This window comes from Rhinatrema bivittatum, chromosome 6, assembly GCF_901001135.1.
Source record: "Rhinatrema bivittatum chromosome 6, aRhiBiv1.1, whole genome shotgun sequence".
Classification (NCBI taxonomy): domain Eukaryota; kingdom Metazoa; phylum Chordata; class Amphibia; order Gymnophiona; family Rhinatrematidae; genus Rhinatrema; species Rhinatrema bivittatum.
In genome coordinates, this window is record NC_042620.1 from 123884560 (window position 1) to 123902933 (window position 18374).

An 18374-nucleotide genomic window follows, 5' to 3' on the forward strand; every position below is an offset into this window, starting at 1 on the left:
ACGGATGCTCAGTTTTGCCAGCATCCATTTTCCAAACCCGTGGCTGTCAGCGGGTTCGACAATTGACGCCCTTACAATTAAGCATCGGCTGTCAAACCCGCTGACAGCCACCTCCTTATTACCACGGGCCCTCATTAGCATAGAGAATCGCGTGCCTAGGAGAGTGGCCTGGGCTCGCATCGGGAGAGCGGGCGCTCGCCTCAGAGTGCCGGCTTTCCCACACATTTTACTGTATCGGCCCGTTAGTTACAACTTCTTTAGATAAAATGGTATGATTGCTATGTTAGTTAACCTTTGTTTCCTCCAATTTCTCTAAGAAAACAGCATTGTAGCAGCTGCATTGAACCTGCAGAAAACTGGAGTCTTTATAGACTGTGATACTTTATATCTGACCAACAAAAAGGATGTTGCAGCACATGAGCTTTTAAGGAACCATAGGCCCTGTATTCCCATGTGAAGTTGTGAAAGCTCATGTACCGGTACTGCAACATCTTTTTTTGTTGCTACAACAATAAAAGTGGCATATCTTACAAATATTGAAGAAAATCAGGACTCTGATTCTATAGACGTAGTGGGACAAAATTTGGATTGGCTTGCCTTGTCCCTAATGAAATGGATTCCATTAGTAATGCTGGCGTTAGACATTTTCATGAAAATGTATGCAGTTCAGCAGTTTGATACTGGCGACATAAGCCTGGTCTCCTAGTGACTTGTGACCGTCAAACAACTGAGAGGATAAAATTCTCCCAGTGATTGTGTCCATATTATCTGGATGACTTTCAAATCCAGCATCTCTGTCTTCTGACATGGAGGGCCCAATCATAAGATCTGTGTATTCCACAAGCATTTCACCAGTATGTATTGATTTCCACATTAACAACAACAGTGCACAGGTCAAAATCAATGCTTATAAAACAGAACAAAAAACAAAACAAAACCAAACCCAAAGCAATTCTGACCCCACTGAAAAATAGGTAAAACAGAGGGAACCACACATAAAAATAGCAAACGTTTATAGACTAAAAAGAGGAATGTACTCAGAGAATTCTAAAAAAGAAATCATTTTTAAGGTAAATTGGGTATCATATAAGGGCTGGCTACAGCACAAAAATAAGTTTTATTTAAAATCAAACAGTTAAGCATTAGTCACATGAACAATGCTTGGTGCTAAGGCAGATGAGCTTAAAGTCCTATTTACTAAAGGTTTTCTCCCATTTTGTGTCTGTGGGGAAAAATGTTTATTAAATAGGGTCATAAATTTAAAGAACTAAATTTGTATATACATTTGCTTGAAGGAAAATAAACTTGAAGATGAACACCAACTGATGATAAACCCCTGAAGCCTAAGCATAGCTTCATAAGAACAAAGGAAATTCCCATACTGGGTCAGACGAAGGTCCATCAAGCCCAGCATCCTGTTTCCAACAGTGGCCAATCCAGATTACAAATACCTGGCAAGAACCCAAACATTAAGTAGATCCCAGTAATAGCAGAGGCTATTCCCCAAATCAACTTGATTAATAGCAGTTAATGGACTTCTTCTCCAAGAACTTATCCAAACCTTTTTTAAACCCAGTTACACTAACTGCACTAACCACATCCTCTGGCAACAAATTCCAGAGCTTAATTGTGCATTGAGTTAAAAAGAATTTTCTGCAAAATGTTTTAAATGCGCTACTTGTTAATTTCATGGAGTGCCCCCTAGTCCTTCTACTATCCAAAAAAGTAAATAACCAATTCACATTTACCCATTCTAGACTTCTCATGATTTTATAGCCCTCTATCGTATCCCCCTCAGCCATCTCTTCTCCAAGCTGAACAACCCTAACCTCTTTAGTCTTTCCTCATAGGAGAGCCATTCCATCCCTTTTATTATTTTGGTTGCCCTTCTCTGTAGCTTCTCTAGTGCAACTATATCTTTTTTGAGATGGTTTGACCAGAACTGCACATAGTATTCAAGGTGTGGTTCTCACCATGGAGCAATACAGAGGCATTATGACATTTTTCATTTTATTCACCATTCCCTTCCTAATAATTCCTAACATTGTTTGCTTTTTTGACTGCCCAGGCACACTGAGCTAGTGATTTCAATGTATTATCCACTATGATGCCTAGATCTTTTTCCTGGGTGGTAGCTCCTAATATGGAACCTATCATTTTGTAACTACAGCATGGATTATTTTTCCCTATATGCATCACCTTGCACTTTTCCATATTAAATTTCATCTGCCATTTGGATGCCCAATCTTCCAGTTTCACAAGGTCCTCCTGTAATTTATGACAATCCGTTTGTGATTTAACTACTCTGAATAATTTTGTATCATCTGCAGATTTGATTACCTCACTTGTCGTATTCCTTTCCAGATCATTTATAAATATATTGAAAAGCACCAATCCAAGAGGCATTCCACTGTTTACCCTTTTCCACTGAGAAAATTGACCATTTAATCCTATCTGTTTCCTGTCTTTTAACCAGTTTGTAATCCATGAAAGGACACCGCCTCCTATCCCATGACTTTTAGTTTTCTTAGAAGCCTCTCATGAGGGACATTGTCAAATGCCTTCTGAAAATCAAAATACACTGCATCTACTGATTCATCTTTATCCATATGTTTATTAACCCCTTCAAAAAAAAAAAAGATTTGTGAGGCAAGACTTCCCTTGGGTAAACCCATGCTGACAGTGTTCCATTAAACAATGTCTTTCTATTTGCTCAGTGATTTTGATCTTTAGAATTGTTTACACTCTTTTTTCCAGAACTGAAGTCAGGCTCACTGGTCTATAGTTTCCCGGATCACCCCTGGAGCCCTTTTTAAATATTGGGGTTACATTGGCCACCCTCCAGTCTTCAGGTACAATGGATGATTTTAATGATAGATTACAAATTTTAACCAATAGATCTTTCATTTTTTAGTTCCTTCATTACACCTGCTGTTGTGGGGAACTGTTTGGATGCTATCCTTTCTCTTTATTTGCATAGATAAAACAATGTTTCCCATCCAATGTGCCTTAAAACCTAATCAGTTGTGCAGCAGAAAAGTTATCAGTGCCTGATGCTCAGACCCAATCCAGCATCTGGGCTTTGTTCTCAGCGCCTCAAAAGAGAACACCACTGGTGGCTCTTAAACATGTAGGAGCTCCTTTCTTCCAAATTTTAAAACAGAGGGAGAGAAGGGGCAGTGACATACATGAACCTGTCACAATGGACATTTTTGTATGATCCACCACTTTAAAAAAAAATAGAATTCTCTGTATTTGCTTATTGGTCTGTACAAATGTTGCTGTTTATTTGTGCTGTCCCATCTGTATTACTTCGAAGTAGTGTTTCTACCAGCAGTAGAAAACCACAAATATAGTACTTTTTACTGAAATAAACCTTCCTGTTTTACTGAATTCTTTTTCTCATTAACAAGAAATTAGGTCCTAATAGATAAGGTCAATCCAACATAACAATGTACACTTCAGTAAAAAGAAAGTCAGTCTGCATATTCATATCTACTTAAGTGGTTTTCTCTGCCATTGTAGTGATGTTGACTTTCCCTAACATTTCTTTGAAAAAAAAAAAAAGAATAAATGCCAACCAAGCAGAAAAAATATTTTAAAGTATTTTTCATTATCTTATTAAAATAAAGGAAGGTCAGCTAAAAGGAAAAGCAAAGAACTGGACATGAGGATAAGGAAGTGCATGGAGTGAGCACATGGGGAAGATAAAGATGAGAGATGGGGAAGGGAGAAGCAGAAGAGACAGCAGGGGAAGAATGCAGTAACATTTGAGTTAAAACTGCGCACTGGGTTTCAGCGCACAGTTTCTTAAAGCACAGGCTAAAAATTGTTTTAACTCCCGATGCAGTAATGCATCAAGAGTTTAAAAAGTGTGCTGACTTGAAAATGTGCACAGAAACCCAAGATAAAATGTATGCTGCTCAGTACAGGCTGTTTGCACATTTTAAACATTTTGATCTACTTGTAAATATTGCCATGAGCAGTACATAAATAAGAAAGGAAATGAAAGAGGAATTTCTCAGTGATTTTGTGATTTATGTGCCCAAAAACGCTTTCAGTGCAGAGAACATCTCGATTGCAGGGCCCGGTGTTGGAACTTCAGCTTCTGCCCATAGACTGACACAAGCCCTTGAAACTTTACTCCACCTCCGACCAGGAGTAAAATTTCCAGTGCTCGGAAACCATGAGTTAAACTAACACACCTCTCTGCACTGGGAGGATAGGACTTAATGCCTTCATTTGCATGCAATTTTTATGCGAGGGCGCTAAGCAGGACACAGAGTTTTATGTGCACATTTTCTGTGTGCAAAACTCCTTGCTACATCCGGAGTAACATCTGTGCACAAAAAAATGCGCGCGCGTATCTGCAGTTAAAATTGTATCCTCTGCTGAACGCATCTCATTGAATCAGCCTCACTGGGAGGAGGAAGAGAGGAGAGACCAAGGGAGTGAGAGAAGTTATGGAATAGTACAAAGATTGGGAGAAGAGTGAGTGCAGGAAGAGCAGGGAGGACATTAAGCACCATGAGACTGGAGGGGTAAGAAGGGAAGACTGCTTTGCTAATCCATTTGTAAAAATGTATTCTTTTCAAACAGATGGGCAAATAAAGGCCATTTAGCTTATTCAGTCTGCTGCTACTTCTGGTCCATGATGCTAAGAATATATTCCAACTGACTGCCATAGAAACTTGAGCATGTGTAGGATATCGCTCCTTATCTAAGTCAGAAATACAGCTTTAGAAACATTTCAGGTCGCACCAAGTGGAGTTCTGTTTTATAACCATAACTGTACTAATATTCTTATCACCCAAATACAGAAAAAAAAGTCTTTCTTAGGCTATGGCGCCTGTTTAGTCTAATGCATTAAGGGGCAGATTTTCAAAGCCTGCGCACGTAAATCAGGTTACGCACGCCGAGCCTCTTTTGCATAGGCCCGGCGACGCACGCAAGCCCCGGGGCTTGTAAAAATGGGTGGGGCATGGGTGGGGCGGTCCTGGCATGGGCGTGGCCAGAGGGCTCTCCACTGCTGCCGGACCCGGGGATCGAGCGCTGGCACTTGGCCAGTGCGCGCAACCTATGCCTGCCCAGAGGTAGGCATAAATAACAAAACAAAGGTAGGGGGGATGTAGGTAGGGCTGGGGGGCGGGTTAGGGAGGGGAAGGTGGGGGGCGGCAGAAGGAAAGTTCCCTCCGAGGCCGCACGGCTCGGCGCGCACAAGTTGCACAATTGTGCACCCCCTTGCGCGCGCTGACCCTGGATTTTATAACATGCGCGCACATGTTATAAAACTGGGCGTATATTTGTGCGTGCCAGGTTGCGTGCACAAATGTACACCCGCGCGTACATCTTAAAATCCGGCCCTAAATATGCAAGTTATTGCCACACGTTTAACATGCGTTTCAGCAAAGGCTTTACATTGTATAGTGAATAATGCATTCAAGTGCCACAATATTGCACATTAACAATGGGGGTCATTTTCAAAGGAGTTACGCATGTAAATGTGACATACTATCGTAGCAATTTTCAAAAGCTATTTACTCGAGTAAAGTGCACTTACTTGAGTAAATCCTATGGACAATTCAATGGCATATATTGTAGCAATTTTGAAAAGCCCACTTACTTGAGTAAAGAGTATTTACTCGAGCAAAAACCAGTTTTGCTCGAGTAAATGCTTTTTAAAATCTACCCCAATGTGTGTTTTCTGTGTACTTTTAACACAAAAAATGCTAACTACACCTCTAAAGAAGTAGTTAGTTTTTCATTAAACGGATTTTTGTAGTAACACAATCAGTATTAAATTTAAATGAGCTGATTAAAAATATCCATGTTATCTTTAATATAAGTGCATTAACATGCATTAATCTCATTTAGTAAATAAGCCTTTCTCCCTCTCTTTCTCTCTATAGCGAGACACAGATAAAACGTAAAGGACAAGTGGAGTTGTGTTTTTTGTCATGAGTTACTCCAACTATAGTTGCAGTTCACTGCTGCACGCAGATTATCCGTTTCATTATTTTTTTATCATGACTACAAGAATGCGCTGTATTCCCCATTCTAGCACTAGTACAGTGCTACCCTGGGCCCAGAAATGAATGTGCCACCTGGCGTTAACTCAAGCCTTGGTACTATTCTAGCACATTCTCAACACAAACCTATCAGAGGCCAGCATTATAAATAGCACTAGCAGTGCATAAAACACTCATTTTTAGCCTACTTTCCAAAGACAAAGCTTAAGAGATTGGTATGTCTGTATCAAGCTGATGCAATATCTGCGCGGGAGGAACGGGCGCTCATGATTGCGTCCCCATCCACCTCTCCTGGGCGCACAATGCAGTAGGCTAATGAGCCACTGCATTAAAAAGGAGGAACTGGGGGCGCCCAGGAGAAGTGGCTGTGCATGAGTTAGGAAAATGGACACTTGTAAAACTGAGCGTCCATTTTTCTAACCTGACCGCCGTCAAGACTTTTTTTTTTTTCACATTACTGCTTTTTGTGGTTCTTCCAACTTAATATCGCCACTGCTTCTCTGTAAAACTTTTGGGGGCTCCTCAAGACTTAATGCCAGCTCCGGGGCTGGCGTTTTGAGGATTAAAATGTGCGCGTCGGGCGCACGGTTATTTTTTACATCAGGGTTAATAGCTGATACCCTTGTCAACAGGGCATTTACTTATGATGAACGCTATTAGCTATGCACTGGTTTGGATGTGTGTTTTGGATGCGTGGATCCCCATGTTGTATCAGGGATTATGGATCCACGTCTGCAACACATGTCCAACCGCAGGCTTACCCCATGCTCTCAGGCTAGCACATAGTATCGCATCGGCCTGTGTAAGTGTTCCCATTATAACTTTTGTTTCTGGTGTCCTACCTACACCAGCTTTTCGGGACTTGAGGGCTCTGATGAGTGATTTTATATATTTATGGAGTGTGTCCCAGAAAGTAAACTGCTTTAGTTCTAGGTGGTTCTTCTTGCTGCTATTCTGCATTCTGCAAGTGCTTGCCTTATACATAGATTTGCAAGCAATCACAAATCTATTGCTATTTAGTATCAACTGTAAATAGCACTGAAATCAGAGTGCAAATGATGTTTGTCTTGGTAGATACATCTCCCAAAACGTTTGTCACTGGTGCAAGGTAATTCAAATCTATTTGTTCCAACATTAAAGCTTCATAGATCAACTCCATCATAACTGGTATTATTTATCAAGATAGCCTTAATCATAAATGCTTCTGTTTTAAGAAAGAAAAAAAAAAACTTGTTCTTTTATTTGGTAGCTAGACAAAGTTTCTACAATTGAAATTATTTGTAATGATTTCATCAGTAGTATTAATGGAAACTGAAAAAAAAAACAAAAAACAAAGTGAGTACAATTTAGCTCTGCTCTTACCACTAATACGAGCCTCAAAGGTTGCGGCACTACCCTCCAGTGCCACAACACTTTGTAACGGCTGAAGAAACGTTGGTGCTTGAGTTGTCATCTTTATAGGCACTCTGAAAGCGAAAGTAAAAATATTATCAAAAACTGTATAATGTGTATTTATTTAAAAGTACTTCCCACACCCTCCCATGTTTGGGACAGGTTACAAAGAAACAAACATAATAAAACCAGTGTTCAAAGACAAGCAATAACAAAAATTCACAAACAATAAGCCTACTCTGAATGCTGCAAAACTAGACTAGTGTTTAAAGGTGTTCCTGTAAGTGAGAATTAGACTAAGTCCTGGAAAGGCTGCTTAAATAGGAAGGTTTTCAAATCCTGCAGTGCTACCAGTTTAATGTGTCACTATAATTATAAAGGTAAACATAATAAATGGAAGGGATCAGGAAATTGTCTTAGCTCCAGTTAGAAGTCTGGAAGGTGTATCTGTGTTTATTTGATTATACATGAGATGTTTCAAAAATCTGCATATGTTGCTTTAAATTTCTGGTAGATTTTATGCATAGTTGTACAGGAGCAAAACATGTTTACATAAATTGAATATGTTGATATATTTTGTAAAAGCCTAGATGCATCATCTACATCAACTTTTGAAATTCAAATTAGGGAATATGAAGCCTGCTGACATTGTTGGCTTCAGCAATTGGAGAGAGGGGTGAAATGAAGTTAAAAAAAAAATGCTGCCCCCATACAGCCCTTTCATTTCCTCTGTCTAACCATTTGCCTTTATAAAAGAGCCGTGGTCAGCTTTATTTTGCAGTTTAAAAGAAAAATAGCTGTTTCATATGATTTTATAAATTCTAATGACTCTGCAACTGTAGTTCTGATCGTGTAATAGATTCATTTAGATGGTTTCTCAGCTTCATTTTGGCAAAGATCAAATGTAAGGTCTGATCCATGAGCTGAGGTCAGTCCTTTCTTGGCCTTTAGGCTATAGAATATAAGGGGTTAACGCCCTGCCACCCAACCCCCACGGGGAGATGAAACTGAATCCTGATCAAATCTGGAGGATTAAACCTTCCATTAAAAAAAAAAAAGTCTTTAGCTTCAAGAAATTAATCTATAAAATTCAATTAAAATTTCCTAAACAAAAATGTCAGTTTTACTTTATTGTCCTTGTGAGGACAATCTTGTGAAATGCCAGTACTGGAGTTTTTCTTATTTAGTGGCTGTGCTTCCAAGTATCAAACAACTAGTTTTTGCGAACTTGATGAAGCAGTAGAGCACCTTCCTTTGAATGAGATGTTGTTAGCATATATGCTAATACTGGTTCTGTCAACTTTCAAGCGATTATGTATATTAAGTTGACAGCAAGTATGTATAAAGTAACTAAGTATACAGTTTTATAAGACACCTACATGCATAAAGTGCATAGGCTATTTTATGACATCCATACCTGTAAATGTGTTATGGTTTTAATTTAAATTCATTGACATTATTCTTTTAAAGTTAAGTGTTTTTATTGTTTATTATTTCAATAATTAAGGTTTCAATCCTTTAAAGATTTTGTATAATTAGACCTAATAGGTATGCAACCAAAATGGCATGTTCCAGAAATAGCCTGCTCTTGTGTGATTGACAGCAGACAAGTGTTTCATAGCTGAAGTGCAACTGATACTGTAGCAGTTGATTCCCTTAAAAAGTCATCAGTACTGAGCTGATATACCACATGCATTTTATCAGAGCTATTCTTGGCCTTTCCTAGTTTGTCGCTGAGTAATATAACCTTGAGCACCGCCTATGCATGCCAACATATTTTAAAAAGTTAAGCAACCGTTTCCACATATATCGCACATTTCAGCTGCTAAACATTCCTCCCAAAGCAGTTTGAAGGTCAACATTATTTAATGCTATTTACATTGATTTCTAGAAGCATAGAGCAATGCAATATAAGGGTACATTTAATATTTAGCTTATAAACACATTTGCATCTACAAAACTCTTATAGTAGATATAATAAAGGAGACACGTTCTGTCACAAGCAAAAATGATACTAACCTGATTCCTCAAGAGTGCCTAAAAGAATGGGACAGAGCCCAGGGGGGGTGTTTTTCTTCAGAACAGCCGTCCTTATCCAGGATGATTTTAGACAATCCCAGTATGTGAATGGTTGAGCCTCTCAGCCTAAAAACAAAACTACACAGTGTTTGACTGTGTAGTTTTGCTTTTCGATGCAATCCCTACACCCGAGGCAAGGCTGGGAATGCACGCACTGCTCAGAAGTGCTAACATAGTTGTTTTACTTTATATACCCCAGATCTGCTGACAGCCAGGCATCATCTTGTCATAGCCACCTCTGATTGGCTTCCTAAACCAAGGGATCATGGGAGAAGGAGGTTAACTTTACGAAATTGCACACCTGTCAGTCTGAATGGCAGTGCTAATTTTAGCATAATTTAAGTGGGACTCGCAGATAAAATTAACAATCATATTTACATGGAGTTTTGAAAATGTATTTCATGGATCTGCCACTGAATAGTTTTTGTTTTCATACCCAACAAAAATAATGATAAGGGAGAGTCGTGTTAGATAAGATAATAATCTGAGCCCAAAGAAGCATTTATCACGCCCCTGTCAGATCTAACACAGCTTTCTCTGCCCTAGCAACAAGCAAGCAGCTACCAAATGTACCTGTCAATCAGAGACAAATAACTAAACTGACCTCATAGATGTGACCTGATTGTTATAAAGGGGGGTTATATTTTATTTATAGAATTTAGAAGTTAATTTTTGTTTTTGTAAACTTTTGCAAGGAAAAAAAGGACAGTAGCTTGCCAAAAAGTCACTATCTAACCACAATAACCATTAAATTAAATGCAAAACCAATATCATTTATAGCCCCAAATGCAGAGTGAGAGGTCTGTCAAAATTGCAAGGAAAATAGAAATCAAACTTCAAAAGAGAATGAAAGAAAAGATCCACATTCTAGCAACTCATAGTATATAACAAGCTCATAAAAATTAGTGGATCTAACTAGTTCATTACCATCCATTAATATCAGAATTAAGATTCTATCTGAACAGTAGGACTAGGAATACCCAAACTAATCTTTATCTTACAAAAAAGCTACTTAAATGTTCCAGATATGAAAATAAACGGATTTCGCAAATGTTTTAACCAGGTATTTGCTGGGAAATTTCAGAAAATATTCTGCAACTAGTGATAAGATGACATCATGTATTCCAATACATTTTGTTCTTTTTAATTTTTACCCTGCAAATAAAGAAAACCTGAATATTCAAACTTAAAAATAAGGTATCACTGTGAATGCTAAAACACTTATATGAATCAATTTCTTGTCAGATTTTAGTGCAAAGCAAACCATCAACGTAGATTTAGACATCACAGAGATGACTCAATAATTTGGGTGAGGTCCAAACTGTCCATAGAAAACTGACTGCCTCCCTTCACCTCCTTGCTGAACCTCTCTATCCTTGGCTGTGGAGAGATAATATGCTCTTATAACTGGCAGAAAGGATTCATTTGGAATGCCAAGAGCTTAAACATTATCACTCTAGGGAAAATTGGCAAAATACAAATTGTTCTTCCTGGGGCATTTTTCAAATGTTCTATTTTCTTATATAGGATGGTTTTATTGTGGATGAAAGACACATTTTGCTCCTATATGGAGAAAACCCTCACCTCTAAATGAGTAGTGCAAGCATTAGTAATAGTCTCCTAGACCCCATGTGACGACACGGTACCTTTATACAAAAAAGTATATTTTTCATATGATCTGAAATCAGATATTCCAGATGGGTAATCACCTTCCATATTTCAAAAATACAGACTTTGTTGAAATGAGGACATACCTGGAGGTAGAACTAGAAGACTGGGAGAAAATGGGAGAGGTGGAACAACAGTGGACCAAACTAAAGGGAGCAATCACAAAAGCAACAAATCTATATGCTAGAAAAGTAAACAAAAGTAAGAGAAATAAGAAACTGATCTGGTTCTCAAAGGAGGTGGCTGACATAATAAAAGCAAACAACAGCATTCAAGAATTATAAAGGATCTCAAAAAGAGGAACATAGGGAAGAATATCTGGCAAAACTTAGGGAGATGAAGGAAGCAATCAAGAAAGCAAAATGTCTGGCAGAAGGAAAGATTGCCAAAGAGGTAAAGTGAGATAACAAAACATTCTTCAGATACATCAGAGAAAGGTCCAAAGAGGTAGAGTGAAATTGAAAGGTGACCAGGATCAATGTGTGGAGAGTAGAGATGTGAATCGTGTGCCAGATCGTCTTAACGATCAGATTTAGCTGGGGGGGGGGGGGGGGAATCTGATCGTTAAGATATGTGAATTGGAATCGTTTCCGATTCCAATTCACATCGCTAATTTTTTTTTTAGGGAGGCCCGCACCGCTAAAAAAGAAACCCCCACCCGACCCTTTAAATCGACCCGACCTCCCCAAAACCTTTTAAAGTTACCTGGTGGTCCAGGGGGGCCTCGGGGAGAGATCCAGGGGGGCCTCGGGGAGAGGAGAGATCCAGGGGGGCCTCGGGGAAAGATTTCCCGTTCCCAGGCATCAGCTGTTCTAAAAAAAAAATGGCGCCGATGCCCCTTTGCCCTTACCATGTGACAGGGTATCCGTGCCATTAGCCGGTCCCTGTCACATGGTAGGAGCACTGGATGGCTGGCGCCATCTTTACTCATCAGCCCCTATTATACTATACTCTATAATAGGGGCTGATGAGTAACGATGGCCAGCGCCATCTTTAAAGATGGTGCCGGCCATCCAGTGCTCCTACCATGTGACAGGGACCGGCCAATGGCACGGATACCCTGTCACATGGTAAGGGCAAAGGGGCATCGGCGCCATTTTCTTTTTAGAACAGCTGATGCCTGGGAACGGGAAATCTTTCCCCGAGGACCCCCTGGATCTCTCCCCGAGGCCCCCCTGGACCACCAGGTAACTTTAAAAGGTTTTGGGGGGGTCGGGAGGGGGGGTCGATTTAAAGGGTCGGGTGGGTTGGGTTTTTTTAGCAGCGCGGGCCTCCCTAAAAAAAAAATTAGCGATGGGTCGGGTCGGGAGGGTGGGGGAGGCTAAGGGGGGGTCGATTTAAAGGGTCGGGTGTTTTGTTTTTTTATCGGGCCATCGGCGCCATTTTAATTAGTGGCAGCCAAAATGGCGCCGATGGCCCGAGAGCGGGAGATCACGCCGGGACCCCCCCCCCCCCACTGGACCACCAGGTAACTTAACATTTTGGGGGGGTTCGGGAGGGTGGGGGAGGGTAAGGAATTGGTTTTAAAGGGTCGGGGTGGGTTTAGGGGTTGTTTTGGTGTGCCGGTTTTCCCGCCCTCCCCCAAATAATTCCCGTGCCCTATTTAACGATACAATACAAATGCCCCTGACGATAAATCGGGGGCATTTGTATTGTATCATGCACTCTAACGATTTAGGACGATTTTAAAATTATCTGATGATAATTTTAATCGTTCAAAAACGATTCACATCCCTAGTGGAGAGAGACGAAGAAATGGCAGAAATATTAAACAGATACTTCAGTTCAGTGTTCACTAAAGAAGACCCTGGAGAAGGACTGTCACTAGTTAACAAGACTGTGGAAGGAGATGGAGCAGGCAAAACTCTGTTTACAGAAGAGAACGTATGGGAAGAGCTAAGAAAACTGAAAATGAACAGAGCCATGGGGCCTGATGAGGTTCATCCTAGGATACTGAGGGAGCTCAGAGATGTACTGGTGGGTCCACTGTGTGACCTGTTCAATAGATCCTTGGAAACGGGAGTGGTGCCGAATGATTGGAGAAGATAGATGGTGGTTTTGCTTCACAAGAGTGGGAGCAGAAAGGAGGTGTTGCGACTGTCACTGCCCGACATCTCCACTCTACCCTCCTTACCTCCTTGGCTACTCTCTCTTGCTCAAGTGGAAGGTTGGCTGCTGCGGCGTCATTCTGCCGACTCCTCCCGGCATCTCCGGAGAGGCTCAACGCTGCAATCCACCATGATTCACAAGAGCCTAAGGGCGTGCGTGCGGCGCGGCCCCGATTGATGTACCAGCAGTTGTGCGAACCTCAGGGGCGTCCCCCTGAGATGACGTCATCTGTACCGGATATATAAGGACTCAGAAATCGCTAACTATCGAGTTAGCAAAGGAAGGGTTTACTCTACCTAAGCTGCTCTGCCTCCTCGGACTTACCAGGGATACCCGCTCCTCAGGGGCATCGTTCTCTCTTTGTTTTTCAGGTCACAGTCAGGAACCGGAACTCGCTCCTCGAGGGCCCATGTTCCTGGACTAGTTGCTGAATACTTATTCTGCCTGGAAGTCATCGCTGCCTACTACACCAGTGAGTTTCCATCTCTCTCTCAGAGCTTTCCCTGGAACCAGGTACTCGCTCCTTGAGGGCCTAACTCATTCCAACACCTGATCTACTTCTAGAGACTATTGTATGAGTGTTACCATCAAGGTTCTGTTCCTGAACTCTGCATACCCTGCCTACTCACAATATTCAGTTTCTCTACAGCTCAGTTATTCAGGATCGCTGTTCCAATACCTGAGGGACTACAGCCCTGCCGGGCACTCCCAGCTCACTTCTGCCACCTCTGGTGGTTCAATATACTGTTTAATAAAAGAACTAGTGTGTGTCTGTCTCCATACTGTGAGCCTGACTGGTGGTCCCTCTCGGGATCTTTCCCCGGGGGTGTGGTCATCTGCCACCGGCCCAATGATCCACCCACAACTACCTCAAACACCAACAGATTGCTAACTCCATGGATCCGGTACAATTTAATGCCTTGCTGGCCATACCGGGCCTGGCCCAGCGCATTGTGGAGCAGCAAGACACCTTGGAGAAACTTACTTCAGCGTTTCATCAGCTATACACACAGAAGGTTCAAGGCACAGCTTCCAACCAAGAAGGTCAGTTACTGGAGGTAACTTTAAAAACTGCTGGACCACTGGTGGCTCCAATTCGCTTTTCCGGTGAAATTCAGAAGGCCCGGGGCTTCTTAAACCAGTGCTGCATGCACTTTGCCTTACAGCCATCTTTATTTCCTACAGCTCTTTCTAAGACCACCTACATCTTTTCATACCTGGATGGTAGGGCCTTGTCTTGGGCATCTACCTTGGGGGAGCACAAGGACCCCATTTTGCAGGACATAGAAGGATTTGTGGACTTGTTTAAATCCGTTTTTAATGACCCTGCTCGAACTGCTGTAGATGGTTCTGCTTTGGTGGAATTGAAGCAAGGCAGCAGATCATTGGCTGAATTTGCCATCGAGTTCAAAACTCTTGCGGCAGAACTTCACTGGGACCCCAAATGTCTCAAGACATTCTTTTGCAGAGGCCTGGATACCCGTTTAAAAGACGAGCTGGCCGCTCGCGAAACACCTGACTCGCTGGACGAATTAGTAGCCTTGGCTACTCGGATTGATCACTGGCTCCGGGACAAGGTGAAGGAACTCCGGCCTAAGGTGTTACCTGGGTTGAAACAGGTTAGTTCTATATCCGCTCCTCGGATTGTTCCAGTAATTCTTGCTGCTGATAAAGAGGAACCGATGCAACTTGGTCATGGACATTTATCTTCCAAAGAAAGAAGACTTCGGAAAAAGTGTGGCCTTTGCATGTACTGTGGTCAGCCCGGCCATAATGTCTCTACATGCCCCATTCGTCTGGAAAACGGATGGGCCTAAGTCCTGCAGGAGGACTGTTTTTAGGCCATACCGCACCCACTCCTCTGCTTTCTCTTCCAGTCTCTGACTCACGGACCGGTCATGGTTCAGACTCTTGCCCTGGTGGATTCAAGGACGGTCCCAAAAAGCACAAAGGTAGGCAGTCTAAGAAAGCCGTTAGGAAGAAAACCAGGGTTAGACGCCACAGTCTTTTTCAAAACTTTATTGAAGTGGAGACGTATATATTCATAAAAGCCCAACGCTGGCTGAGTTTCGCCGTTATTTATTTTTTGATTAATTATTTATTGTCTATTAAATTAAGTGTGTTTTTTATGATTTATTTTTAGCCCCTGAGGCAGCCGTTTGTTAACAGCGAAACTCGGCCAGAGTAGAGCTAGAGGATGTAAACGAAGACAAGAGTGGATGGGGGTAACTTGCTGGTGTGGCAGTTACTACCCTTAACCAATAAGCCTTTATGCTGTTGATGCAAATCCATCATTGCTATCTGCTTCAACTGCAGGAGGAAAACAGGAAAAGGGGAATTAGACTCAGACAGCAACCAACAAGGACATTGAATTGCACAGTCTGGGAAAACAAGCATGGGAGTATCATTTTGATATGGCGGTTACTACCCTTAACCAATAAACCTTTATGCTGCTGTTGCAACTCCAACATTGCTCTCTGCTTCAATGGCAAGAGGTAATGGGGACTTGGACTCAAACTGCAACCAACAAGGCCCTGACTTTGACAGTCTGGGAAACTGATAATTATAAAGGTGGCTTGTTTGGCCTATAGTTACTACTATAAGCTTGCTGGGCAGACTGGATGGACCATTTGGTCCTTTTCTGCCATCATTTCTGTGTTTCTATATTTCTATGAGTTATAGTCTGTGGGACCTTGAAAGTACCTTTTTATTCTCTCAGAGGGGAACAACAGGGAAACTGGCAGTAAGAGACAGCAAACTATACATCTTATCAACAGTTACTTTAGCTTTTATAACAAAGGGATGAATACTGTCTACTACAGGTCAACCTTCCATGCTGCTGCGACATTTTCCTCCATGTTCCTAAATGAAAAACATATTTTTCCTGAGATTTTGTGGTTCAAAGGGCTCCCCTGTATCTAAGCCACCCAGCAGCAACAGCATGGTTTCAATGGGACTTTGTGCTCCTTCAGATCTGCTAACAATGATTAGCAAAATGGGGAAAACTCACTAGCAGATTTGAAAAAGCTCACAAAAAAAAAAAAATTCAGTTCCGACTTGCACAGTACCTTGCCCAACATTGTTCTGAAGTCACTCTTTGCAGGCCACAAAAAGGCATCTATCAGATCTGAATTTGGCTGGAGAAAATCAGAGGGGTAGACACTCACCTTGTCTTTTCTCTTTACCATAACAAGAGAGCTGCAGTCTAAAGGCTGAAAAGCATCAGACCTTGTCAGGATTAACCTCACAAGGCCTGCAACAACCATCTTGGAACCTCCTCAGTCAGCATTATATAATTTTCAGAACCTTCTTGGTAAGCCCGAGGTCGGGAGGCAACTAGACGCGCTCCAGCCTTGCCCGTAGAGTGCCTTTCACCTTTTACCCCAACTCACACATCACTCCAAGCTCCAGCACTCACCCTATCCTACTTCAGCACTCATCCTTCCAGTCTCCAGCACTCATCCAATCTTCATACAGCATCCAGCCAACAAGTCTCCAGCACTCATTCTATTAGTCTCCAGCATCCAGCCAACAAGTCTCCAGCACTCATCCAATCTTCATACAGCATCCAGCCAACAAGTCTCCAGCACTCATTCTACCAGTCTCCAGCACTCAGCCAATCTTCTTTCAACATCCACCCATCCAGTCTTCAGCACTCATTCTACCAGTCTCCAGCACTCATCCAATCTTCATACAGCATCCAGCCAACAACTCTCCAGCACTCATTCTATTAGTCTCCAGCATCCAGCCAATCTTCTTTCAGCATCCACCCATCCAGTCTCCAACGGCCATCAAACCAATCTCCAGCACTCTTACTACCAGTTTCAAACACCCATCAAATCTCCTCATCCTGCTCTCACCCCCCCTCCCTCATCCAAGAAATTAAGACTCAGTGTTCTAAAAATCCAGCTCACCGGTTACATCAGGCCACAGTGCCTATTGGTCTACCAATTCCAATTCTCCATCACAGGAACATACTCACAGGAAAACCTTCATTGATTTCCCGTCCACTCACCTACAAATCCCTCAACCCCATCATGATTTCCCCTTTTACACAGATTCTAGGCCTAGCTCTGTTCTCACTGATTCTATTCAATGCACAATCTCTCTCCAAGAAAACGCTAATACTCAATGACCTTCTTCTAGACACAAATCCGGACCTCTGTACCATAACTGAAACATGGCTTAAACATACGGACACCGCACTAATAAACCAACTTCCAACTCAAACCTACAATTTCTTCTCCATTTCCCGACAGAAAAAAAGGCGTGGGGGTATTCTCCTAGCAGCCAAAAAAGATCTAAGAATTACACAATTCCCAATTAAATCACCTACTAAAATCAAGACAGGCCTTTTCAAATCAGACCATCTGCAAATCCTGCTAGTCTATGCCCCCCCAGGCCTTCTGGACTCCGACGCCTCACCCATGCTAGAATTAACAGCCTCATACCTAAATCTGGAGCACCCTGCCATAATATTGGGAGATTTTAACTTACATGTCGACGACCCCATTCTCTCAACCAACTGTGAAACATTCCTAACCGCCATGTCTGCCATGGGTTTCAAGCAGATAATCAACAAACCTACCCATAGAGCAGGTCACACCCTGGATCTTATCTTTGTAAACTGAGGCATCTCACACCCAACACTACCCATATGCAAACCAGTCCCCTGGTCAGACCATGCGTTAATCTCCACAACCTTTTCATTGGCACAAACCAGCAATAAACACATCCCTCAACCTCAATTTACCTACAGGAAATCTTACTCATCCGATGAACTACACAATCACCTTGTCCTAGGACTCCCGCTCATAGACATCTCCACGCCTAATTCAGCCCTCCACTCCTGGTCCAATATAACAGAAACAGCAGCAAACAAACTCTATCCACTTGCAACAAAAAAACTCAAACACAACACCTCCAAAAGACAACCTTGGTTTAACGAAGAACTTCATAAACTCAAACACTCCCTTCGACAAAAAGAAAGCAAATGGCGGAAAGCGCCTTCACCGACCTCCCTCTCTGCTTACAAACTCGCCCTCCACCAATACAAGAGCTCTATATTAAAAACAAAAAGGGACTTCTACGCGCACA

General features: G+C 41.9%; 1 protein-coding gene across 1 annotated transcript in view; it reads right to left on the reverse strand.

Annotated features, from left to right (window-relative positions):
• The window catches only part of TTN (titin), a 509207-nt gene extending 499559 nt beyond the window's left edge, over positions 1-9648 (reverse strand). The window contains 2 exon segments of the mRNA XM_029605898.1: positions 7392-7495; positions 9441-9648. Coding sequence (XP_029461758.1) covers positions 7392-7482 — 91 coding nt within the window. The 5' untranslated portion in view covers positions 7483-7495; positions 9441-9648.
• Between the last annotated feature and the right edge of the window lie 8726 nt (positions 9649-18374).